The sequence below is a fragment of the Acomys russatus genome, chromosome 4 (genome assembly GCF_903995435.1).
Source record: "Acomys russatus chromosome 4, mAcoRus1.1, whole genome shotgun sequence".
Classification (NCBI taxonomy): domain Eukaryota; kingdom Metazoa; phylum Chordata; class Mammalia; order Rodentia; family Muridae; genus Acomys; species Acomys russatus.
In genome coordinates, this window is record NC_067140.1 from 13,880,623 (window position 1) to 13,907,116 (window position 26,494).

General features: G+C 50.4%; 2 protein-coding genes across 3 annotated transcripts; one reads left to right on the top strand and one right to left on the bottom strand.

The window, feature by feature from the left end:
* Positions 1-554: 554 nt before the first annotated feature.
* Positions 555-16,707, bottom strand: Matn4 (matrilin 4). 2 transcript variants are annotated; one of them, XM_051143764.1, is made up of 11 exons: positions 16,553-16,707; positions 13,709-13,822; positions 12,451-13,020; positions 11,482-11,604; positions 8,078-8,200; positions 7,826-7,948; positions 7,612-7,734; positions 3,539-3,952; positions 3,280-3,432; positions 768-875; positions 555-687 (listed from the first exon to the last, which is right to left on the bottom strand). In XM_051143764.1, exons 2-11 carry the CDS (start codon positions 13,785-13,787, stop codon positions 629-631), a joined length of 1,875 nt encoding a protein of 624 aa, XP_050999721.1. In that variant the 5' UTR covers positions 13,788-13,822; positions 16,553-16,707; the 3' UTR covers positions 555-628. The 2 variants fall into 2 exon arrangements, with proteins under 2 accessions (XP_050999721.1, XP_050999720.1); XM_051143763.1 differs by having other exon boundaries at positions 555-875.
* On the top strand, positions 15,356-26,494 carry Rbpjl (recombination signal binding protein for immunoglobulin kappa J region like). The gene is made up of 12 exons (XM_051144842.1): positions 15,356-15,429; positions 16,498-16,623; positions 17,883-18,008; positions 20,638-20,708; positions 20,886-21,001; positions 21,242-21,416; positions 23,017-23,154; positions 23,722-23,831; positions 24,072-24,224; positions 25,722-25,877; positions 26,017-26,120; positions 26,221-26,494. Exons 1-12 carry the CDS (start codon positions 15,356-15,358, stop codon positions 26,492-26,494), a joined length of 1,623 nt encoding a protein of 540 aa, XP_051000799.1.

Below are 26,494 nucleotides of genomic sequence, written 5' to 3' on the forward strand. Positions count from 1 at the left end.
GGCGCCAGAAGACAGGACCAGCAAGAGAACCAAGTCCTAGAGGATCGGGACTCAGACTTGCTCAGACCCAAGGGTTCTCGGGGCACCCCCTCCCTCCCCCACGTACTGCATAAACGGGCCATCTGTTCTGGGCTGAATAAACAGGGAACGGGAAGCAGCGGTCGGCCCCCTACCCCCAGCCCCAGTACTGCACAATGCGTCTTTCTCCAAGAGGACGCCGTCCGGGCGCCTGCAAGCACACTCCGTCTGAACCCCTCTCCCTGGCAGAACAGCAATAGCCACAAACCGACCTCTTGGAAACCGGTGTAGGGGTTTTTTTGGTTTTTTGTTTTTTTGTTTTTTGTTTTTGTTTTTGTTTTTTTTTTTTTTTTTTTTTTTTTGTTTTTTTTTTTTAGAAAAGGAAAACAAAAAAAGAACTGGGCACAGCACGTGGCCAGGACGTGCGAGTGTAGCATTCCCTCCCCACCAGCACCTCCCCCATCCCCTCGCCCCTAAGTCTGCCTCCTGGTCCAATCGAGGCCAGCTCGAAGGCAAAGCTTGCCCCCTCCCCCCGCAAGCGCTCCCTCCCGGACGGCCCAGGCTGCGGGGCTACGGCTCTGCCTCGCGTGGATGCTCAGGAATGCGACCTTCACTTCCGGCTAGCCAGCTGATTCTCCAGCTCCTCCAGGCGCTCTGTCAGATGGACCAGTGAGCAGTTAAGGAAATTTGGGCTTAGAGACTCCTTCACCTGCCCCGCAGCCCACGCCTCCAGCCCCACCAAAGGATATGGCTCTGCGTCAGGTTCTCGAGCGCCCCCAGCGTGCGGCCCTGGAACTCCACGAGGTTTTCGCATTCGCAGGGACTCCGTAGCTCCGTCCCGGCGCCGATACCCTCCTCTGAAAGCAGAGCACCAAGAGTCAAGGGAACGAGAAGTTCGAGGAAAACTCAGCCCTTCTAAGCCTCAATTCCCGCATCCGTAGAATGGATATAATGAAGAAGCTACCCATCGGTGGTTGTGAGGATTAGAGGATTGGTGTATGTGTACACACTTGCAGGAGTAAGTCTCAAATCCTGACGCTTGCTCGAATGACCACAGAGCTTGCTAGAATACAGATTCTGATTCAAAATGAAGATGTGTTTTTCAATAAGCTCCTAAAAACGTGTTGATATTGAATTCCGTGGGTTTCACTGTGATTAGAAAGAGTCCAGAGTGTCTCCAAATGAGACATAACAAGCAACGGAAGTGTCCGACCTCTGACCTGCCCTATTCAACAGCCAAAAGCCACCTGGAGCTATTTAGTTCTTAAAATGTGCCTGGCACAACTGAAGAACTCGGTTTTTATTGTGTTTTACTGAGATCGGTTGTAATTCATTATGCACGTGTAGCAACTGAACACCATACTGGCTCACTATCTAGAGCTGCCAGGCGCAGCTCAACCCTGGGGTGTGTACCTCAAGTAAACCGGCATTCCTCAAGCTGCGCTCTCGGGACAAGCAGTATTAGCTTGTCATAAAGGCAAATTATCAAACCTCAGACCTACTGAGTTGGGGTGAGGGACAGCAACATGTCATTCTACTGATGCCAATGAAATAACGTTTAAATTATGGATCTAAGCCACGGGGTGGTGGCACATGCCTTTAACCCCAGCACTTGGGAGGTGAGAGGTACGGTTGCTGGGGTACATCTGTGAGCCGTCACATGGGGCTTTTTTGTGAATGTTTACGGCGACCAAACGCAAGTCGCCAGGCTTGCGTGGCGACTGCTTTTACATGCTGCGCCATCTCACCAGCTCCCACCTCAGTATCACAGGTAACAGTACGGATCTTAGCACCCAGCCTTCGGGGTGAACCTGCTCTTCTGAGTCAGACGCTAAATCCTCGGCAATCTCGTTCTTGCGCCATATCACTCGTGGTCTCACTAACACTCCCAAAGTGCTCACCTCTGACTTCCCAATGGGAGAAAGAAGTTAAGAGGATCTGTCTGAGCCCGTGTAGTTGGCCAGTGAAAAGCCTTAACCAGAGAGCCCCAACTTGCCTCAGAAATCTAAAGTTCATGGTAACTTAACATCCTTCCCCTTACAGAAGAGGGTAAGGCGGGGGGGGGGGGGGGGGGGGGGGGGGGGGGGAGGGGGGGGTGTTAAGTGAGTTACCCAGAGTCCACTGGAGATGAATAGGATCCTAAAGCCCAATGCTTCCAAAATACTTTAGTTAATTGTTAGAGTTGGGGGTTGGGACAGGAAGCACACTCACCTAAGAATCTCTGCTCTGGGCACAGCCCTGCTGACCTACCTCCACTAGCAGTACCCACACACTGGAAGAGTACACCTTAGGCCTGTTAGACTCTAAGGACCCTGTGGTCAAAGTCACCACCCCTCCCAGAAAACTCTGTCCCATAGAAGGCCCAGTTGCCACCCCCAGGCACATCTGGATCTCTTGCCCCGCCCCTCAGCTGAAGACCAGGTGCATTAAGTGGTGGCATTTATGGTCTATGCCACCCACCCACCACCACCATCCCCAGACAGCACAAGCCACTGTGTTAAAACCCTGTCCCATCACTTTGCCATAAAGTTGAATCCCAACCAGTTGGAGTATTACAGTTGGTTCTGCTTATGGGTGCTAAATTTGGCTTGCTTTTTGAAGTTTTCTTCCACGCTGGAGTGATGGCTCAGTGGTTAAACGCACTGGCCGCCCTTCCGGAGGACTCAGGTGCAATGCCCAGCACCCACGTGGTGGTTCACAACCATCTGTGACTCCAGTCCCAGGGGATCTGACTCCCACTTTCGGCCTCTGCAGGCACCAGGCACTTATATCATGTCAGACAAAAGATGTCTATAAAATACAAATTTAAATTTTTTTAAATAATAAAAGTTTGTCAAATTATTCCAGATACTGCTAATTTGAGTGACAAATCCAGCACTTTGTTGACTCTGATGTGATGTGAACACAAAGCACTTGAGAGGGATGCAGGGCGCAGTGGCAAGCGCCTGTAATCCCAGCACTCGGGGAGGCAGAGGCAGACAGAGCTTTGTGAGTGTTTGAGGCCAACCTGGTCTACAAAGTGAATCCAGGGCAGCCAAGCCTACACAAAGAAACCCTGTCTCAAAAGTTCAAAAAAAAATCACTGTCTGGGGACTGCATTTCTGACAAAACGATGGTAAGATCACAGACCTGCTCTGCTCTGGGCTTTAAATAGCAAGTTCTATGTAGACAGCCATAACTGCTGAAGGGTGTGTGAAATGCTGACCACCAGGGCATCTATTGGAGGCAAGACAATAGAAGCCCCAGGAGAAACGCGCTCACCTGGGCAAATGCTCCCTTTGAGATTCTCCAGCAGGTGCGTCATGGTGCTAAAGTCCGGAGAGTAGGACACGTGCAGCTCCGAAGGTTCAGATGCGATCTCGCGCAGCTCTTCCTCCACTGCCTTGCCCACGCCCACAGCATACATGACGATGCCTGTAGGGCCCAGGCACTCAAAAAAAAATGCTCTGAGCCTCTCAAGAAAACCACTTCCCAGCCTCCACTCCAACCCCATACCAATCCATCCCTTACTAAAACCTACCTTCTTCTTTAGCGCGAGCTGCCCACACTGAAATGTCATCCTGAGAGCGGCCGTCGGTGAACACTAGGCCCACACGAGGCACGTTGAGGTCTCGGGGCCGCGCGCCCTGCGCCTCTGAGAAGCTGTGCTCCACCATGTGACGCAGTGCCAGCCCTGTCATGGTGCCGCGCTCCATGTACTCCACGGCCAAAACTGCCTGCTTCACCTCAGCCGCGGTGCCATAGCGGCCCAGAGGGAACTCCGTGCGCACCCGACTGGAGAACTGCACCAGCCCGACACGTGTGCCCTCGGGGGACACGTCGAGGAAGTCCACGATCTGGTTCACGAAGCGCTTCACCAGCTCGAAGTTCTGTGGACGCACACTCTTGGAGCCATCCACCAGGAGAACAAGATCCACGTGGCCCTCCCGGCACCCTGCCAAGGAGAAGGCTTGAATGGAGGCGTCAGGTTCTTGCTCAGCAGAGCCACATACCCATCTAGTTGTTCGCCGTCAATAGTTATTACATAATAATGTATATCAGTTATGTGTCCTACTTGTGTGTGCCCAGTCACCACTATCACATTCACCATTCTCTCTTTTTTATGACACCTTTGATGGTTCAGTGCTTAGCACTAACCAAATGCTCTGTTAAAAGATTTTTTTCCCCCCTAAGACAAGAGTTAGTTTTTCTGTGTATCCTTGGCTGTCCTGGAACTCACTATGTAGACCAGGCTGACCTCAAACTCACAGAGATCTACCTGCCTCTGCCTCCCGAGTGCAGGGATTGAAGGCGTGCGCCTCCACCACCTGGTTCACTTTTAAATAACCAACAGCAACAATACCACCAATAGTTGGTTGGCATTCGTTGGTCAGGCAGTATGAACCTGTCACAATTCTAAGGATCATATTAGCATTAGTAACAATGACAAAAGCACCATTTATTGATGTGTACCACGTGCCTGACATTGAGACACACACTTTATACATTTTCTCCTTGAATGTTGTCCCCATTTCCTACAAACTTGGTTCTGGGGGGTGAAGGGATTTGCTTCCACAGTTAATAGAGCCAAGATGGGAAGGCAGGATTATCTAAACCACCACTGCTGGACCTGGTCACTGCAACACTGCCTCCTTTGTCCTGACCCAGGAGTTTCAGAAGTACCAGAAGGGGGCTCAACGACAAAACGTAGCCCTGATCCGACAGAGCAGGACAGAATGCAGCAAGGCAGACATGCCATCTGCCACAGCTGAGGGACGTGCAATAGGCCAGAGCAGAAAAGGAGCCCAAGAAAGGAATAAATCATTTCCCCTGGAGGGGTTGAGAAATCATGAAGTTGGTGAGATTCAATCTAGTCTTTGATTTGGATTGAATAACTGTGTGAGTCAAAAATGTGTATACCAGAAGCCTTTCCTCTAAGGTAATCATGTTTAAGAGGAAACTGGGATTAGACACAGACGTGAGGGTTGAGAGCCCGTTTCTGCCACCCATGCATCAAAGGAGAACACAGAGAAAACTGTCCCCTATAAGCCAGGAACCGTGGCCTCGCGGGACACCGTATCTGCCAGCACCTTGGTCTCAGCCTTTCCAGAACGAAGAAATAAACATGTAAGAAAGACACTGTGGTGTCTTAGCTATGGTTTGTGGCCAAGAGTCCATGTACTAAAAGCTTGGTCCTCGGTGTGACAGGGTTGAGAGGTGACTGAGACTTGGGGGCTTTGTGATATATTTCCATTGCAGTGACAGAACTCCTGTCATAAGTAGCTTAAGAGTGGGAAGGTTTGTTTTAGCTCACTACTCTGGAGATTGCAGCCCATGGCTGTCCGGCTCTGATTGCTTTTGACCTCGGGTGACATCGGACATTATCTCGGCAGGAGAATGGTGGAGGAAAGCAACCCTCTTCATTATAGAAGGAAACAGAGACAGACAAGAAGGGGCCAATGCATGACAGTCTTCAAACAGGACATGGTGGCATATGCCTGTAATCTCAGCAGTGAGGAGACTGAGACAGGAGGATTTCTGTGAGTTTAAGGCCAGCCATTGGTATTTATTGAACTCAGTGGCGGCCTGGAATACACATCTAAACCCCTCTTCAGGGGCTGGAAATGTAGTTCAGTTGGCAGAGTGGTTGCCTAGCAAGCACCACAGCCTCATTTAGATCCCTAACACCACAGAAAATGAGTCATAGTAACACCTGGAGGCAGTAGGATTAAGAAACTCAAGGTCAACCTGGGCGTGGTGGTGCACACCTCTAATCCCAGAATCTGGGAGGCAGAGGCAGGTGGATTGCTATGAGTTTGAGTCCAGCTTGGTCTGGTCTGCAGAGTGAGTCCAGGATAGCCAAGGCTACACAGAGAAACCCAGTCTCGAAATACACACACACACACACACACACACACACACACACACACACACAAAAAAAAAAAAAAAAAGAAAGAAAGAAAGAAAAAGGAAAAAGAAAAACTAAAGAAAGAGAAGAAGAAGAAGCTCAAGGTCTTTATCAATTATATAGCTAGTACATGGCCAGTCTAGGCTATGTAAAACCCTGTCTCAAGGGCTGGAGAGATGGCTCAGCGGTTAAGAGCACTGCCTGCTCTTCCAAAGGACCCGGGTTCAATTCCCGGCACCCACATGGCAGCTCACAACTGTCTGTAACTCCAAAATCTGACACCCTCACACCAACACATATAAAATAAAATTAAATAAAAAATATTTTAAAACCCTGTCTCAAAAAACAAAAACAAAACAACAACAACAACAAAGATAGCCCTAGTGACTTAACACTTGTGATCCAATCATTTCCCAGAAGCCCAGGCTCTAACATTTTTTAATTAAGGGCCAAGCCTTTGATGAACCTTGAAAGGGAGCACTTTATATCCAAACTGTATCAGGCCTTCTGGAAGACAATTAGGTCATGGAGCACCACCCTAGGAAGAAATTAATGCCTATATCAAAGAATTGAGTAGATCTTGAGAGATTAGTGACCTTGCTTATGGATGATTACAAAAGTCGGCCACCTCCTGGATCGGATCCCTTGCACACACATGTTCTTCACTCTCAAGTGCTCTCTCTTGTCATGCACCCATCACCAATACTGAGATGTGAGACTGTGCTCGGATCTCCACACTGTGAGCCGCATATGCTCTATTCCTTATCAATCACCCAGATTTGCGCATTTTCATTATAGCAACACACAACAGTGCTATGACATAGCAACCTACGAGGAAGGATGCCTAGGAATTTCCCAAGGCAAGAAAGGGCATTCTAGGGCTGGAGAGATGGCTCAGAGGTTAAGAGCATCGCCTGCTCTTCCAAAGGTCCTGAGTTCAATTCCCAGAAACCACATGGTGACTCACGACCACGTCTCTAATGAGATCTGGTGCCCTCTTGTGGCAAGCAGGCATACATGTAGTCAGAGTACTGTATAAATAATAAATAAATCTGAGAGAGAGAGAGAGAGAAGAGAGGGCATTCTAGGGCAAGCATGTACAAAGAAATGGGATCTGGGAAGGTCATGACACATTTGGGAAGGGACAGGCCAGTGTGACTAAACTGTTCAAGTGTGGCAAGAAGTGGGCTAAAGAGCTGGCTAAAGGTAGATTGTGATGAGCTTAAGTGATGGTTTCAAAATTGACCACAGCCCATGACGAAAAATGAGAATAATGATATATCACGGTGCATTTCACATGCTTGCACGTAACTAAACTTCCGCTTCCGTTTGCTTTCCTAAATGCGGGAACCCGTATTCTCGGCTTTTCCTTAAATGCTGGTTGTAACCCACTAGTTTGGTTTCATTATCCACTAATGTGGTTGTGCCCAGCACTGGAAAAACTCAAGAGGAAGGCATTTGATCTTCATTCTGTAGACACTGGTGAGCCACAGGAGGATTTTGAGTGAAGGAGGAATGCCATCAGATACGGGTTTTGAAATCAGTCTTGGCAGCCCCGTAGAGGAGTGACTGGAACAGATGATGGGCACAGGCACATCCCTCAACATATGCACATCCACACCACGCCTCTGGGGCTGTAACAAGGGCAGGAAGAGGTCCCGGCTGTAGACAATGGGGCAGGAGCCAACCCTCTGCCTATAACTCACGGTCACAGCTTTTGCCATCAGCCCGAAGTCGCCTTCCCTCAGGGCACAGGCATCGGAAGGAAAGGCCCTCACTCACACACTGGAACTCGCAGCCGTGATCCACACCATTGCAGAGGTCCCTGACTTAAAGAGACACGGGGTAGGACAAGTCAGGTTAGACGCCAGCAGCTAGAATCCTTACTATTTCCTGACAATATGAGAGACACCTCCTTACCCCGACAGCTCCTCCCATCGGGCAGCAGGTCGTGGCCCTCTCTGCAGCGACACTGTGGCCCCACTAGCGTGCTAACACACTCGTGCTGGCAGCTATGGTTTCCAAAGCTGCAGTAGTCAATGGCTGAAGGAAGGAAGAAATGGCAAAGATGTCATTTCTCAGTGTAGCCATCAAAGACCTCAGTCTACAACGCTCACTGAGAGGAGTGGGGAGGGGGAGGGGTATGGGCGGAGGGGGGCGGAGCTTACTTACCCTTGCAGCTCCTCTTGTCCTGCTGGAGTGCAAAGCCAGCTCGGCAGCGACAGAAATAGGAATCCAAGGAATTGACACAGAGATGTTCACAGCCATGGGTTCCTTCCGCACAGAGGTCCATGGCTGGGAAGAAGATGAAGTCAGCCTTTGCTCAGGGGCTGTGCTTCCCAGCCTAGCCACAAAACCCTCTGAGGAGCTCTTTAAGAAAACCCGGACCGAGGTCCAGGGAGGTGCTCGGCCTGTCTAATGTCCGCGGCACAAGCATGGGGACCTGAGTTTGGATCCACTGCATCCATTTAAAACCCAAGTGTGGTAGCTGTAGCCCTAGCCCTGAAATGGGCAGACACAGGCAGCTCTCCAAAGCCCGATGGTGAGTGCTGGGTCCGGTGAGAGTGTTCCAGGAGATGGCACGTGGGCAGCACAATACTTGCCTTAGTTCAATCCCCAAAACCCATTTAAAGGAAGAGAATCAAATTCACAGAGTTGTCCTCTGACTGCCACATGTGACATGTGACACGCACACACCACCTGCGCTCATAGACCGTGCATACCCACTAATAAAAAAAATTTTTTTTGTTGTTAAATAATAGCAAGATTGGGAGTGGTAGAGACAGATACTTGACATCAGCCTCTGTCCTCCACTGGTATTCACATATACATGCATACACCATTTTTTTAAAAGATTTACTTATTTAATTTTTGTTTTTCAAAACAGGGTTTCTCTGTGTAACAGGCCTGACTGTCCTGGACTCACTTTGTAGACCAGGTTGGCCTCGAACTCACAAAGATCAGCCTGCTTCTGCCTCCCCAGGTGTTGGGATTACAGATGTGCACCACCATGCCAGGTTAGTTATTTATTTATTATGTACACAACATTCTGCCTGCATGTGTGCCTACTCACCAGAAGAGGACACCAGATCTCATTATAGACGGTTGAGAGCCACCACGCTGTTGCTAGGAATTGAACTCTGAAAGAACAGCGGGCCCTCTTAGCCTCTGAGCCAGCTCTCCAGCTCTCCAGCCCGGACCTTTTCTTTTTTTTTTTTTTTTTCTTTTTTTTAACACTGTGCCTCACCCCTCCCCCAAACCTCATAATTAATTAGTCTGATGTGCTACCCAGACATCTGTGAGTCTTCTTTCTTAAGTCTTCTTTCTACAGGGTGAAGTGACATTTCCAATTCAAACCCTGGACACATCCCAGAGCCAAAGGACCCACTGCTGAGTCCTGCATACGGTGGAGAGGAGCCTCATCCTCCACTGTCTCACAGGCAAGTGTAAGGAATGTCAGCTTCACCTGTGTCAGCTTTTCCCTGTCTGCAAAGCAGGAACAAAATAGGGAAAAGCAATTGCTGTTCACTACTTCCTTCTGAAGAGGTGGCAGGGAGCGAGACCTGCTGCTGGACCAAGTATTTTGAGGGTTTGGATATGTGAAGATGGCCTAGACCTGAACTGAGGAACGTTGTGAAAAAAAAGAAAGTGGGATTCCTGGAAAGGGATTGCTGTGGTGGAGAGGGGGGAAAGAAATGTAACAGACAGGATGAAGCTGCATAGCCCTGTGGCTAAAGATGGCAATGGGGGTGGGGGGGGCTGGAGAGATGGCTCAGTGGTTAAGAGCGCCACCTGCTATTCCAGAGGTCCTGAGTTCAATCCCCAGCAACCACACGATGGCTCACAACCATCTATAATGTAACCTGATGCCAGCTTCTGGCCTGCAGGTGTACATACAGGCACAGCACTGTATAAACAATAATAAAAAAATAAATCTTTTTATAAAAATATGGCAATAGGGAAACCCCATTATTGGACAATTGAGAGGTTCCAGGAACAAGAGTATCTAATAGCAATTACAAGTAATGGGGTTTTTCCCTTTGTATGTTTGATTTTTACGATAATCAGATCCCTGCCCTCTTCCACCTTTAACAAAATGGACATATGGGCTGGAGAGATGGCTCAGAGGTTAAGGAGCACTGTCTGCTTTGCCAAAGGCCCTGAGTCCAATTCCCAGCAGCCACATGGTGGTTCACAATCACCTATAATGAGATCTGCTTCCCTCTTCTGGCTTGCAGGAATACATGCAGGCAGAACACTAAATAAATAAATAAATCGGAAAAAAAAACCAAAAATGGGCATATGTCCATGTACACTGGAAGTGTGGCCTCTGTGCACATGTGTGTAAACCAAACACTGTAACAAGGTGGCCATGTGGGACTGAAAAAAAAAAATGAGAAAAGATCTCAGCACTATGAAGGTTAAGGCTGGAGGCTCGTGAATTTGAGGCCAGCATTCAGCACAGAACAAAAAGTGAGTAGGAGAGGAAAGGGAAGAGAAGAGAGAAGAATAGAGAAGAAAAGGAGGAAAGACAAAGAAAGAAAGGGAAGAAGGGAGGAAAAGGAAGGAAAAGAAAGGGGAAGGATAGTGAATGGAAAGCCCAGAGCGAGATACATCTACCACAATGGATTTTCCAGATATCTTAGGATAATATTATTATTAATATTGGCATAATATTCACAGTAATCAAATGGGGGTGCATACCAAACCACTTTAAGTTTGACTTCTGAATATTTATTTGTTTATATGAGTATGTGTCTATGTGAGTGTGCTGATGTGTATGGCTAAGGTGTTGGAAGTCTTCCTCGTTGCTCTCCACATGTTCCTTTGAGGCAGGATCTCTCCCTGGACTTGGAGCTCCTCTTCTCTTGGCTATGCTGGAATCCAGCAAGCCCCAGGGATCTTCCTGTCTCTGCCTACCTCAGAGCTGGAGCCTCAGGCATTTGCCAGATGCCTGTCTGGTCCCTGAGTGCTGAGATCCAAATTCCAGTCGTTATGACAGTGTAGTAAGTGCCCTTCATCACTGACCATTTCTCTGTCCCCCTTCAGCCTTTCCAAGTGTCTGAAGGCAGAAGACTCAGGTCGCACCTGAGCTGTTGGCATCACATGACCTCTTCTTCCAAATTGTGAAGCTGAAACTGTGGCTCCTAACACAGGGTCTGATATAACTGGCACTCTGCGAGTGGTAGGAAATACAGTCACAGGAATGGAGCCATATACTCCCCAAAATGAAAAAAAAAAAAAAAAAAACCCAACTAATCATCTAAGCAAGGCATCACACATCATAGCTTTTCAGAAGATCTAAAGGGGGGAAAAAAAAGATTTGCAGAGAGAAGGCAGCACAGAGAGAGCTGAGGTGCAGAGATAAGAATGAAAAAATATTTAACACTGGGAGGTCAAGACTCCTAGCTCTGGTCCACCAAAGATTTGTGTGGCCTTAAGTAACAGTTTCTGTGGCTTGTAAGGTAAAGGGTTAGAGCTTTTACTTCTGAAGAACTTGCCAGATCTTTGTTGTGATGCTGGGAAGCCAAAGAAGGTTCGGGAACAATGAAACTGCAATATGGGGTGGTACTCACCCCAGCAGCTCTTGTTATCTGGTGCTAACTTGTAGCCAGAGTTGCAGGCACAGTAGAATGTTCCAGGTGCACTGACACACAGGTGTTGGCAGCCATGACCCAACTCAGCACACAGGTCCTTCCCTGAGGACACACAATGCGAGAGTCAGCAGAGAACAGATTGGCAGGAGCCTCCAAGAGAGGCCTGCACAGTATGGTAGGGTGGGGTCTGAAGTTAATACCATTCCCAAGAATGGAAGGGGAAGAATAGGATTTAAGTAGCCCCATTGAATGGTCTCAGAAAAGGCCACGGAACTACATGGAGCGAGTGGGGACAGAAGAGAATCACGCAAAGGTCGGGTCCTGCAGGAATTCGAAGAGGTACTAAATCACGGTACATGAAGTAACTCAGCTTGTGAATACAAAGCCAACATGGCGGTACATGCCTGTAAGCTCAGGGTTTGGGAGGTGGATTCCAGAGGATCAGGAGTTCAAGGTCAGCCTCACCTTACAAATCGACTTCAAGGCTGGTCTAATCACACACACACACACACACACACACACACACACACACACACACACACACACACACACACACACACACACCACAAAGTGACTAACAGAGTTCTCATAGCGTTAGAAGAAAGGGGCTTAGAATGGGAGGAGCCAAACTCGGGTGGGAGGGGCATAACTCTTGACAGGCAATACTCTCAATTTTGAGGGTTGGTGATTCTTGTTTAAAAGACATTTGGTGCTTGAGTTTGACATTTAGCTTGTAAGCAAGAGACGAAGGCAGTCCCTGACTGAGCACAACTGCTGCTCAGTGTTGTGGGTGGAGCTTGAAATGTGATATTCTGCAAGCCCGAACAGGGCTACTGTAACTGGAGAGCGAAGTAAAGCTGAAGCACACAGGGCCACCCCATAGGGAGGGATCGCCTGTGGTGGTGCAAACTAGAATAGAGCATCTGCCAAGCCCGAGCTCTAACTCACCGCACAGCCGGCCCTGGAACTGCAGGCCAAACTCCTGGATGAGATCGAAGGACTCCACCAAGAAGACGTGCTGGTCTAAGGGCGGAGAAGCCATGGCACGTAAAGAGCCCACGTCCGCTCGCTGCACCCCTACCGCGTAGATCTCAATGCCTCGGGCGCGCGCCTGCGCGGCCACTTCGGCCACTCGGTCTTGAGGTCGCCCGTCGGTCACGATGACCAAGACGCGAGGTACTCTCTCCTCCGGTGGGCGCGCGCCTTCAGCCTCGCTGAAGGCCACGTTCATGGCATACTGGATCGCCAGCCCGGTCATAGTGCCCTGTGCCAGAGGCACCACGGCGCGGATAGCGCGCTCCATGTCCTCGCGGCGAGAGAAGGCGCCCAGGGGAAACACGCTCTGAACTTGGCTAGAGTACTGGATCACACCAACGCGCGTGGCGTTCAGCCCTATGTCCAGGCTACGCAGGAGGCCCACTAAGAACTGCCTCATGGTCTCGAACTCGAAGGGGCGCACGCTGCGGGAGCTATCAATCACGAACACCAGATCCAGGGGCCCAGTATAGCACCTAGGACCTGTGGGAAGATGGAGAAGGGCCCTCGGGGGTCAACTAAAGCTGTTATCTCAGGAAAAGGCAGAAGAAATGCTGTTGTCCGAATGGAGCATCACCCAGCACAGTATTAACCTGACAAACATGCCTTGGATACAGTCGCGCATCCATCATTTGGGTGGACCTGTGCGAGGAAATCGCACAAGTTCCCTGCATAACAGTTTCTGGGAGCTGTTCTGACTCTGTGCTGTATTGAGGAGTGAGCAAAGAGATGGCACAGTCTCAAATGCCTACACAGACTAGCCAAACATTAATGAATAAATGAATAAATGAACTGCTTGGATTATGCCTATGAAACCACAAGCCCCTCAATCACTCCTTGCTAATGTGGGTTTTCCCAGCAGTAGATCCTTGGGGGTTTTCCCCCCAAGAAAATTCTCAAATAGGGGTTTTTATGTGGCATCTGATTTTTTTTCATGATTTCAATAAGACTCAACACCAAACGAGTAGCTCTGAATGAACCCGAAACGATGCCACAAACTGCCTATGAGGAAACGACACCAGAGAGGTGAAGTGGGAAACCCACATCCAGCCCAGAGTGTTCCAAGGCCCTTGCTTTTCTTTCCCCAGCAATGCTGGCTCACATGGTAGACAGGGAAATTGGCTCTCACTCTCTCTCTTCCTCCCAAGGTGAGGGCTGGGCCCCAGCTCACCTGCAGACTGAAGCTGGATTTCCCAGGGCTGCAGAAAGAGCAGCAACAGAGGCAGAGACCAACCAAAAAGGCCCCTCATGGTGCTTGTACGGTAAAGAACCAAAGTGTCACAGCCTGAAAGGAGAAAGGACGTTAATAAAGCAACAGTTTTGACTGCACTTTTATTTCGGGGGATGTACACTTTGCGTGTGTGCGTGTGTGTGTGTGTGTGTGTGTGTGTGTGTGTGTGTGTGTGTGTGTTCAAAATGCCTCTCCAGGAATGGCTGCACACTCAGAAGGCAGAGGCAGGCAGATCCCTGGGAGTTTGAGGCCAGTCTGGTCTACAAAGTTGGTCCAGGACAGCCAGGGCTACACAGAGAAACCCCGCCTCAGGAAAAAAAAAAAAAAAAGGGAAAAAGAAAATGACATTTTGCAGAACTACAGGACACCAAGTAAATAAGGAGTAGACCAAAACATAAAACTCAAAAGGGGATAAACACTTTTATAAAGAAGATGTTTTAGGGCTGGAGAGATGGCTCAGAGGTTCGGAGTACTGTGTGCTCTCCCAAAAGTCCTGAGTTCAATTCCCAGAAACCATGTAGCGGCTCACAACCATCTATAATGATATCTGGTGCCCTCTTCTGGCATACAGGCCTACATACAGGCAGAATGCTGTATAAATAATAAATAAATCCTTAAATATGTCTTATATGATTGTGTGTATGCGCACACTAGGCACACACATGTGGAAGTCAGAGGGCAGTTCTCTGAAGTCAGTCCTCTCCTTCCACAGTGTGGGTCGCAGGATTAGACAGGACTTGGGTGATCAGTCCTGGCAGCAAGTACCTCTACCCACTGAGCCATCCTGCCAGTCCCCAAAAGAAATGTTCTCATTCATTATGGCATTAACCCTCTAAGCAACCGCGACACTTTAGGCTGTCGTTGGTTCAGTTGTACCTATTCAGAAAGAGAGGCTTACAGAAAGTAAATGTTGAGCTGGGCATGGTGGCGCACGCCTTTAATCCCAGCACTCAGGAAGCAGAGGCAGGTGGATCATTGTGAGTTCAAGGCCAGCCTGGTCTACAAAGAGAGTCCAGGACAGCCAGAGACCCTGTCTCAAAAAGCCAAAATAGATAGATAGATAGATAGATAGATAGATAGATAGATAGATAGATAGATAGATGCTGCTAGCCAATGTTGTGTAGCAGGAAAGTAACTGTGCTGTGTGCTAAGTCAGAATTCTGTCTGTCTGATGTGAGTCAGCTAAGGAGCTCCATATTTTCTTCTTCTGCAGACAAAAGCCATTGCCCTTCTTCGACCCCCCCCCCCGCCCCAGCCCTCTACCCCTCCGCCCTGATAAGAGCAGCTCTTTAGTGGGATTAAGGTCTTAGAGGTAGGCCAGTGAGTAGGCCATGCACAAGACAGACACCCCTCAGCGGCTGTTACTCGCCTGCTCTTAAGAGAGGCCGCCAGGGGGCGCCTGCTGGGCCTGGCGTCTATTGCCGTGGGAAACCCACATCTGTCCAGCAGGTGTCCCTGCCCAGAGCAAACAGGCTGCTGTGAGTGCCAGGACCTTGGAGATAAAGTTTGGTCGAGATATATCCAGTGCGGGGAAAGGGGAGAGGGGGCCCGCAGAGGTGTGAAGGGTATCGAAGACAGTGGCACTAGATGTGCCCAGAGGGTAGCAGCAAGAAAGCAGCCCTGGCCTCGCCGAGCAGCCATGGACCCCGTGGGGACAACAGGTGAGCCTTCCCCCTCCTGTGTAGCCTAACGAGGTCCCCAGAGAACCACGAAGGACACGCGCGCGCGCGCGCGCGCGCACTGTACAAATGGAAAATTTGGGGGTCGACAAGGCAACCAGCTGGACTCCAGGCTCAGAACTAAACCTGGCCACCGTCCCCCCCCCCCCGCGCCCCCCCGCCGCTTCCTCCAGAGCTGCCTGGTTCCCTGGCACCTAGGAATCACTAAGCCTTTCTTCCGTTCCCTACCCCACCCCCACACGGCACGCTGAGCCTCCTCTATCCGTTTTTCTGTAGCTGTTTCTTGGCAAAGCAGGCCAGCGCCCCCTAACCCACCGTCGCCCCGCCCCCCAGTTCCTTGAATAAGCCCATTCTGAGCAAGGCCGGTGCGTGCCTCCGGCTCCAGACCGCCTTCCTATCCGGGATTCTTCTCGGTTCTGGCTTTCCAGACAGGGTAGAACAAATATCCCTCTGGCGGGGAGGTGACTGAGCTCGCTAGATGTGCCAGCTGCTTGCTGGTAGAGGTCGGAGGTAAGGGATGCCTTTTCTAGAATAGGACATAACTGAGGCAGCACCCCCGGCGGGAGCATCTGAGTAAAGGTCCACGGGGCCTTTGAGGCACAGTATTGGCTCTTGACTAAGGTCCCCCTTATCTTGCTCTTGGTCAGTCAATATGCACTTTGGTATCACCTCACTTGCACCCTGGGAATCTTAGAAAGTCAAAATCGCTAATGGATCCCTCAAGGGCTTGCTTTGAAGTGGTGGCCCACTATAGACAGTCAGTGGAACTCAGGTCTCCTAGATCTAAGAAGTCAAGCCTTGCATTGAAGAGGAAGTTTTTCGTCCTTAGGGAAGGGAAAGTGCATTCCCAAGAAAGGGGGGGTGGGGGGGGTCTATGAGTTCAAGGGCTGACCCAAAGTGGACACCTTGGAAGGTACAAGAACGTGAAGGGAGGAGATTAAGAAAGAGGGGCAGGGCTGCATATATGGTCGGCCTTGCTGGAGGGAAATCGGAAAAGGTACTGCAGGTTAGACGTGGACACGTAGGCGGTTAAGCGCTGCCCTTCTACAGTTTTTCCGCTGGCTTCCCGGCAGATCCCCCGATGCCCCCGGGCCCTTTGACTCACCTGAGCCTGCCCGACAGCTCGGAGGCGCGACTACAGAGCGACGGGCCGAGCCTCCTGGGGAGTTGGACGAGGTAAAGGCGGCTTGGACAGCTTCGCCCTAGGTGGGGAACGTCAGAAAGCTAGAGCGAGCCCAAGCCGCAGCTGCATTTAACCTGGAGCGGGCGGGTGGGGAGGGGGAGCGCGGGCTGCGACCCCTCCCACTAGTAGGGAGCGATCTCCCCCTTCCTCTGAGCACTCGGCCCCGGCAAGAGTGGCGCCCCCTTCTCCTGCCACTCTCAGAGCTGCAGGCGTGAGCAGCGGGCCGGAATTCAGCTATAGCTGAGGTCGGGCAGCGACACTCCCAACAGCCGGAATGCTCTGGAATCCTACATGAAACTCTTCCCAGAGGAGAGCCCCAAGAGGCGGAGCGGTCCTGGCCGCCGCCTGCCTGGTCTGGCTTGGCTTCGGTGGACGCGCCCGGCTCTTGCCCTCCGCAGTCTCTTCCAGGAGTGATGAAAGGCGGGGATTCGATTGTGCTGTGCGAGTAAAGGGACTTAAAAGGACAGCCTCAGAGTTCTCAGCTCTCTTCAGGGCCCAAATTTCCCAAATATCTCTCGCCATAGACTCCTTTACACGCTCTTTTTAACGCTGCAAGCTTTAAGAAAATTCACCCTCACCCGTAAAAACTCTCAGATTGACAAGCAACAGACCCCAGAGAGCTGATTTAGCTCACCTTACAAGCCCAATGTCTTGATACCCTCATTCAAAGAAAGGAACTCCCCACGCCGCCAAACATTTAAGCCATGGGTGTTGTTTGGGCATCAGATCCACCCCCATCCTGGTAATGCTGTTTGGGGCCTGGAACTAAGAGTGTGCCCTGGACCTGAAGCCGGCAAAGGCTGTTTCCCCTTATGTGTTCTCGTGGATTGAAGGCTTACTTACCACTTCCACAAAGCCCACCTCCTCCATCGGAACACCAAATGGAGGCCTTTTAAACACAGCTCTTTTTCCACTATGGCCCCAAGCTACAACAGCAAGGAAGCCTCCCCAGATAGTGTAGCACCTGGGTGATCTGTGGTCTCTGTGCAGGCTTCACGGAACACACACACACATTTCCCCCACCCACCCACCCCACACCCCACCCCCCACCCACACCCCACCCCCCACCCACACCCCATGACCCCTGTCCTTCTCCTTGCCTAACCCTCCTTCCCCAGACCCCTAGGGGAAATGTAAATCAACCTCATCTCCCACTTCAAGCCACTCACCTTGAGCAGCGGCGCCTTTGTAACCAACTCAACCCTTCCTTGCCTCTCCTTCCCGTGGCCGGTTGGCCTAATCCCATTCCTAGGTCACCCCCAGAGCATGCCACCATCCTAAGGGAAGGAGTGCGTGCATGCCTGCAGCGAAGATGTGAGCAGACTGTGTGGATCCTGCATGCCAAGGTGGCTCAGAAATCCTATGGGAGTGAGAAACGGTAGGTGACCCCATACTTCCCCCCCACCCACCCCCAGCCTTCAGCCCGTGCACCCCTCCAAATCTCCCACCAGTTAGCTTCTTTTCCTTCCTGGAGGCCTCAAGGCTGATACCTTGGCTATTGTCCAACCCGGGTCCTATTGCCCAGCAAACAATAGCCGCCTACTGGGATCTACAGCAGAGCTTGACAGTGACTCTCAGATCCCCGACAGCCTCATTCATTCGCCATCCATTTGGTCACTTACTAAGGTCATGCACCAGGCCCCGTGGCCACTGCCGGGCACTAAGCATCCAGGTGGACAAGACAAATAGTCTCTCTCCACTTCCTTCCATAGCCTCCTTGCTCGGGTGTGAAAGAAGCAGTTGCCTCCCCACCAATCAGCAGGCAGGATACTTCAGATTGTGACGAGAGCTAGAAGGAAAACAGAGCAAGGTCACATAGTATGTTTGGGGGGGGGGGGGAGGTATCTTAGCTTGAAAGGTCATGGAGGTCAAAGGGCTCTTAAGGAAGTGGCATGGGAACTGAGTAGCAATACGGAAGTGGAGCCGGCCATGAAAACAATCTCCAGGAGGCATTCCAACTAGAAGGGACCGAAAGACCCAAGCACCGTAAGGCTCTCTACAACTAGTAGAGGATAAAACGGAGAGACTGGACAGAGGAGGGGATGTTAGAGGAAATAAGCAGACGGAGAAGAGTGTCCAGGACACGTGGGAAATTGCGATTTGAAATCACTAAAGGGTCTTAATAGGAGAGTATCATAATTTGACTCTTGTTTTCATTATTGTTAATAATATCATGGCGGATGTGGTGGTGCACGCCTTTAATCCCAGCATTCAGGAGGCAGAGGCAGGCGGATCGCTGTGAGTGCGAGGCCAGCCTGGTCTACAAATCAAGTCCAGGACAGCCAAGGAAACACAGAAATCCTGTCTCAGAAAACAAAACAAAACAAAATAATATCATATATATGCATAGATGTGTGTGTGTCTATATGGGGGGAATGATATAGACTCAAGCTGGAATATGCCACAGTAATCCTCCTGCCTCAGGCCCCATCCCCTCCAGTGCTGGGATTGGGATTACAGGCAGAAGCAACCACACACAATTTAATTTAAATGGTTTGGGGTTTTCTGGTGTTTTTGTTTTTTAGTTGGTTGGTGGGTTTTTGTTTGGTTGTTTGTTTTGTTTTTAATTTGGTTTGGGTTTTTCTGTTTGTTTAGTTGGTTGGTTAATTGGTTTCTCAAGACATGGCTTCTCTGTGTAGCCTTGGCTGTACTGGAGCTTTCTCTGTAGACTAGGTTAGCCTCGAACAGAGATCTCTGGCCTCATAGAGATCAGCTTGCCTCTGCCTCCCAAGTGCTGGGATTAAAGGCTTGTGCTACCACACCCAGCTTAATTGTTATTTTATATAAAGATTTATTTATTTATCTATTGGGGGGGGGGCTTGTCCTAGATGCATGTCTGCACACCAGAAAGAGGGCACCAGATCTCATTATAGACAGTCATGAGCCACCATAAATGGTGCTGGGAATTGAACTCAAGACCTCTGGAAAAGCAGTCAGTGCTCTTAGCTGCAGAGCGATCGATCTCTCCTGCCTCTTGACGACTATTTCATGATTGTGTGGATGCCACAACTCCTGTGGAGGCCAGAGGATAATTTTGTATCATTGGGTCCCTTCTTCCACCTTTTAGTGGGTTCTGAGGATTGAACTCAGGTTATCACACTTGCCCTGGCAAGCATTTTACCTGCTGAGCCAACAGTCATTTAAGAAGTAATCTGGTTGCTGCGTGAAAAACATATTCAAAGAGGGAGCAGTAATAGGGGAGAGAGGCTGAGAATGGGAACGTAAGTGGTAGTGGTTAGGACCAAGGTGGAGGTTGTAGGAGGCCAACGGATTCCAGATAGGCTTTGAAGATGGAGTGGGCAGGACTTACTGGTGGGGTCTAATAACCAAAAGAACGGGGCTAGAGAGATGGCTCAGAGGTTAAGAGCACTGTGTGTGTTCCTCCAAAGGTCCTAAGTTCAATTCCAAACAACCACACGGTGGCTCACAACCATCTATAATGAGACCCTGTGCCCTCTTCTGGCATTCAAGCGTACACCAGGCAGAACATTGAACACATAATAAATAAATACTTTTTTAAAAATAAGCAAAAGAATGTACTGTGTTAATGAGGTTCATTCAAGGAGAGAGGAGAGCAAATCATGATTCTTTGGCTGTATGCCACCGTGAGACACTTTTTGTTGTTTTGTTTTTGTTTTTTCGAGACAGGGATTCTCTGTGCAGCCTTGGCTGTCCTTGACTCGTTTTGTAGACCAGGCTGGCCTCAAATTCACAGAGATCCGCCTGCCTCTGCCTCCCAGAGTGCTGGCATTACAGGTGTGAGCCACCACACCCAGCGTCACCTTGTGATGCTTTTCAAACAGTGAAAATGAAAGTAGAGGAAGAAAAAAAAAAGAAAGCCGGATGCGTGGAATCCCCAGCACTTTGGGCAGCAGGGACAGGCGGATCTCTGTGAGTCTGAGGCCCTGGTCTACAAAGTGAGTCCAGAACAGTCAGGGCTACACAGAGAAACCCTGTCTAGGAAAAAAACAAAACAAAAGCAGTGAGGATGATCTACGTGTTCCCAGGTTCTTCTGCCCTCCACCCTGTGTCTACCTGGCTGGTCCCGGCTGGAGGGTGAAGCCAATACAAGACCAAGGTGAGAGCGCCCTCAGGGGCTGTCCGCAGAGAACGGACGAACAACTACACCAGGGCCTGGGAACCCGGCCGTTTGCTGGCGCAGTCTTCCTGCGCCCTCTGGCGGCAAGAACTAAGTTTGACTGGCACCCGAGTCTCTTCCCAAGTCCTTCCTGAGTTAATTCCCGCACTTTCCCAGCCCCCCAGTCTGCGGAGGCCGGGCCCGTAGTCTGCGGCTACATGGGACTGGACGGCGCGTCCGGCAGCGCTCCTGAGACGCAAAAGTTGAATTTCGAAGAGCAGTCAGACTCCAGGGTGAGACTGCGTGAGAGCGCATCCGATTCCTGCCCTTTTTCTGTACAGAGGAGGACTCCCCAAGTCCCCCTCCAGAAGCCGAGAGGCAAGAGGGAGGCCAGAGGGTGGATTCTGACCCAGAGCCTAGCTAGCGCCGCTTCTTGTCATCTCTGATAGACGTCCTAACAGCGGAAGGTTGGCTCATCCGCTGGCAAAGAGTTGAGTTAAGTAAGACGTGTCCCATTCCCATGCGCCTCCTAGGAATTTGGTTGTGCCAAGACCCTGTACATCTCCGACGCCGACAAGAGGAAGCACTTCCGTTTGGTGCTGCGACTCGTGCTGCGTGGAGGCCAGGAGCTGGGCACCTTCTACAGTCGCCTCATCAAGGTGATCTCCAAGCCCTCACAGAAGAAGCAGTCGCTGAAAAACACAGACCGTGAGAGGGGCTGGAGCGGAAGGGTGTCCTTCAACTCGAGAGCTGGGAGGAGCGTGTAGGGGTGGAGTCAGGGTGAGAGGTGGGGCCTAAACAGAAAGAAGGGAGGAGTCTGGGTGAGCGCCTGGCCTAGACCAAGAGATCTCTAGCTGGGCCAGCCTAGGAGGGAGGGCAAGAGGGAAGAAAGGAAAAGAGAACAGAGGAAGAGGGAGAAAGAAAGAGATGGGGTGAGTTGTTTGGTTGACTCGAGTCTACCATGCCATGTGGCTTGCTTGAGAGTGTCTGCGTAGAACTTGTCCCCTAGCCTGGAAATGACCATACGCCAGAACCCAGCTCCTGCGGGGCATGGTGGCGGAGGCAGGAGGATGGCTGTAAGTTCGAGTCCAGCCTAGTTTACAAAGCGAGTCTAGGATAGCCAAGGATACACAGAGAGACCCTGTCTCGGGAAGAAAAAAGAAAGAAAGAAAGAAAAACAGAACCCAGCGCCTTGGTTTTATTTTAAAATCTTGTGGAATGTCCTATATACAAACAGTGTTCTAGTTGGCCCTTGGTATTCGGTGACATAATGTAATGGTTAAGAATGCAGAGTCCAGCAGTCTGGCTCTGAGTCCTATCCTGAAGCTTGCTAGTTGCCTGGTCTTGGGCGAACCTATCTCTTACATAGGAATAGGAGCCCGGCATGGTGGCGCAAGCCTTTAATCCCAGCACTTGGGGAGGCAGAGGCAGGCGGATTGCTGTGAGTTCAAGGCCAGCCTGGTCTACAAAGTGAGTCCAGGACAGCCAAGGCTACACAGAGAAACCCTGTCTCAAAAAACCAAAAACCAAACAAACAAGAAAACATGGGACTAGGAGAATCAATGGAGCTGACACGCGTGTTTAGGAAAGTAAAGAGCAGGGAGATGGCTTGATGCCTAAAGAGCTTGCGTTTGGGTGCCCATAAAACCTGCATGTGGCCACTGGCACCAGTGACCCCAGCACTGAGCAAATAGACAGGGTGATCCTCAGGCTCTCTGGCCAGAAAGTTCTAGCCCAAGTGATGAGCTCTCCATCGATGAGAACCTCTACCTCTGAAAATAAGATGGAGAGTAATAGAGGAAGATGCCCGGAGGCAAGCACACACATGTATGGCGAAAGGGAAGGAAGGACCTATTGTATAATAAATGGAATTTAATGGAAGGGGCTTGGCCAAGGGTACATGGAATGCACCCGTTTGTCCTACACTAAGAGATGAGCAGCACTCCGCCCAGCCCCTTATTCCCAACCGGTCCACAAAGTCTAGTGGGGGTGGGGGGGGCGGGGATGAAGCTGTGACTCTTAGCACATGCCATAGGCTGGAAACCATGTCAATCTCTAGAAAAATCCCAGGGTTTTTTTTGTTTGTTTGTTTGTTTGTTTGTTTTGTTTTGTTAGATTTGGTTTCTGTTTAGCCCTGTCTGTCCTGGAACTCACTCTGTAGACCAGGCTGGCCTAGAACGCACAGCGATCCACCTGCCTCTGCCTCCCAAAGTGCTGGGATTAAAGGCTTGCGCCACCATGCCTGGCTTGTCTGGGGAGTTTTAAGGGACCACATGAGGGCAGGACACTGACTCCAGTCCCCTCACAGTGTGCATCTCCTCCGGCTCAAAGATCTCCCTTTTCAACCGCCTGCGCTCGCAGACAGTGTCCACCCGATACCTCTCTGTAGAAGATGGGGCCTTTGTGGCCAGTGCAAAACAATGGGCTGCCTTCACGCTCCACCTAGGTAATCTCCTGAGCAGGTGCAGGCCGGGTGCTCCTTGCGTATTAGCTTTGTTTGTTTGTTTGTTTGTTTGTTTTGGGTTTTTTGTTTTGTTTTGTTTTGTTTTCTGAAACAGGGTTTCTCTGTGTTATCTTGTCTGTCCTGGACTTGCTTTGTAGACTAGGCTTTGTAAACCAGGCTGATCCTCACAACGATCCGCCTGCCTCTGCTTCCCGAGAGCTGGGATTAAAGATGTGTGCCACCACGCCTGGCTGTGTATTAGCATATTTAATTAAGACTACAGGAAGGTAACCCAGTGTAACTGGCCCTTGGGGAGGAGAACGAAGGTTTGCCCCTGGCCCTAGTGAGTTATCGACTAACCCAATCCATTCTGATCCCAGTGGCTATGCCCTCTCTCCGTAAGCCAATACCTGGCTGCCCTGGAGAGCACACATCTCTGTGGTGATGACCACAGATTACCCCTCCAGGATTCGAGTGTTGGCCAGCTGTGGTGTAAGGTAAAGCCAGACGTGAAGAAGCAGGGATCGGGGAGAAGCAATGAAGCCTCTTGTTCCTTTCTTTCTTCTCCAGCTGATGACCAATGTTCCCAAGGGGACTTCCCACCTCAGGAAGGTTACATCCGATATGGCTCCCTGGTGCGGCTTGTCTGCACAGTCACAGGCATCACGCTGCCTCCTATGGTATGAAGAAGGACTTTGTATCCACTTTGTAACCACAGACCAGTACAGAAGCATGGCCACTGTGGGCAGGGCTTAGAGGGTGAGGCCCTCGAGGCACACAGACAGTTACACTCTCTTAGTGCTTAATGAGAGTGTGCCCTGTGGCCTTGTGGCTATCGGGATAGAGCTGCCTGGCTGGGAGAGCAGTCTCCAGGGACCCTGCACCCCGATATCTCTTTTCCCACCACCCTTCTGCCTCAGATCATCCGCAAAGTAGCCAAACAGTGTGCCCTCCTCGACGTGGACGAACCCATATCCCAGCTGCACAAGTGTGCATTCCAGTTTCCGGGCAACACTCCAGGAGGGGGTGGCACCTACTTATGCCTGGCCACAGAGAAGGTGGTGCAATTCCAGGTGAGAAGCAGAAACAAAGAACCCAGAGAGCACAGAATGTAAGGTCTTAGCCACAAAGGCTGCTTCTTACGGGAGATCAGGGTTGCAGAAGGTAGGGGGGAAAGTGATGTAACTGCTATTATTAGGCAATACCCTCCCTTCCCAGGGGCTTTTAGACGTTTGAATATGAAACTGCGGAATATAGGGACTGGAGAGAGAGAGCACTGTAGTGAAGAGCACTTGCTGCTCTTCTGGAGGATCCAAGTTCAATTCCCACAACTGCACATACACCTGTAGCTCCAGCGTTAGGGGATCAGACACCCCCTTCCATCCTCTGAAGGTCCGCACATATGACATAATTTCACATATACATAAATAAAAACAAAAAATTGCAGAGTATAAAGAAAATCACACCAGGCGTGGTGGCGCACGCCGTTAATCCCAGCACTCGGGAGGCAGAGGCAGGCAGATCGCTGTGAGTTTGAGGCCAGCCTGGTCTACAAAGTGAGTCTAGGACAGCCAAGGCTACACAGAGAAACATTGTCTCGGGAAAATAAATCACAGTAGGAAATAGTATTGAATATTATTAAACAAAGTTATAAGATGTCAAGGCATAAAAATCAGTGTAAAAAACAATAATTAAGTAATATTCCTCCCAAAAACATTATTCTGGAATGTTAGTAGATAGAATCATAAAATATAGAAAATAATAATTATAGCCAGGTGGTGGTGGCACACACTTGCAATCCTAACACTTGGCACAAAGAGACAGGCAGACCTCTGAGTTCGAGGCCAGCCTGATCTACAGAGTGAGTTCCAGGACATCCAGGGTTACACAGAGAAACCTTGTCTCAAAAAAAAAGACAGAGAGACAGAGGAAAAGAGGCAAGTCAGATGGTGGTGGCGCACGCCTTTAACCCCAGCACTCAGGAGGCAGAGACATGTGGATCTCTGTGAGTTTGAGCCCAGCCTGATCTACAAAGTCAGTTCAGGACAGCCAAGGCTACACAGGGAAACCATGATTCGAAAAACATTATTTATACACACACACACACACACACACACACACACACACACACACACACCAATTTGATAGCCACCTCTGGCTATCAAATTACACAAACACACATTTATACATACATATAAATATACATTAAAATAAAATAAAAATACTGTTGTTAAAAGAGAATGAGTTTGGTTTTACACCACATGTGTGCATATATGATACATACAGGGTGAGGATATCACCCAAGCTCCCTGAAGCTGATAAACTGCAAAGCTAGAAGGGAACTTGATAAGACTGGGCCACAGGCGAAGCTTCCAGTCCATCCCTTGCCTGGCATGGTGGCACACTCCTTTAATCCTATCACTTGGAAGGCAGAGAAAGGTGGATCTCTGTGAGTTCGAGGCCAGCTTGGTCTACAAAGTGAGGCCAGGACAGCCAGGACAACAGGAGAAAGCCTGTCTCAAAAAACAAACAAACAACAAAGCAGTTCCATCCCTTAAATTTCTTGCCAGGCTTCCCTCTGCCCTAAGGAGGCCAACAGAGCGCTGCTCAACGACAGCTCCTGCTGGACCATTATCGGTACAGAGTCGGTGGAATTCTCCTTCAGCACCAGCCTAGCCTGTACCCGAGAGCCTGTCACTCCAGTGCCCCTCATTAGCACTCTGGAGGTGAATCCGCAGGGTGCTATGCAGCCTGCCTAACCTGCTTGCTCTGGGAAGCGGGAGGCTGTCGAGGAAGGGTAGGACCCTCCTCCTACCCGCCCCCACCACTCCCCAGTCACCTACATCTGGTCCCATCCACCTCCAGCTGAGCGGCGGAGGTGACGTGGCCACACTGGAGCTTCACGGAGAAAATTTCCACGCTGGGCTCAAGGTGTGGTTCGGAGATGTGGAGGCAGAAACCATGTACAGGTATGGATTGGATCATGGTGGGGAGGGGCATCTTTGAGCCTAGGGATCAGAGACTGAAGTGTTAGCCAATCGTGTCCCAACCCCTACGCCCCACCCGCAGGAGCCCGCGGTCCTTGGTGTGCGTGGTGCCAGACGTGGCGGCGTTCGGCAGCGACTGGCGTTGGCTGCGCACTCCCATCACCGTGCCGGTGAGCCTGCTGCGCGGGGATGCGCTCTTCTATCCCAGCGCCTTCTCCTTCACCTACACCCCGGAATACAGCACGCGGCCGCGGCCGCCCGACACTCGCGAGCCCGCCCCTGACGCAGACGCGCTTCTCGAGAGCATTCACCACGAGTTCACACGCACCAACTTCCACCTCTTCTGCCCCAGCTAG

Coding starts and splice junctions, on each gene's coding strand:
- Matn4 (XM_051143764.1), bottom strand. CDS start 13,787: ATGAGGGGCCTTTTTGGTTGGTCTCTGCCTCTGTTGCTGCTCTTTCTG. Junction 8,201..11,481: donor AGATAACAAGAGCTGCTGGG/GTGAGTACCACC, acceptor TCTTCTTCCCAG/CCATGGACCTCTGTGCGGAA. Junction 688..767: donor CGAGAACCTGACGCAGAGCC/ATATCCTTTGGT, acceptor TTAACTGCTCAC/TGGTCCATCTGACAGAGCGC.
- Rbpjl (XM_051144842.1), top strand. CDS start 15,356: ATGTGCCCAGAGGGTAGCAGCAAGAAAGCAGCCCTGGCCTCGCCGAGC. Junction 23,155..23,721: donor TGCCTTCACGCTCCACCTAG/GTAATCTCCTGA, acceptor TTTCTTCTCCAG/CTGATGACCAATGTTCCCAA. Junction 23,832..24,071: donor GCATCACGCTGCCTCCTATG/GTATGAAGAAGG, acceptor CTTCTGCCTCAG/ATCATCCGCAAAGTAGCCAA.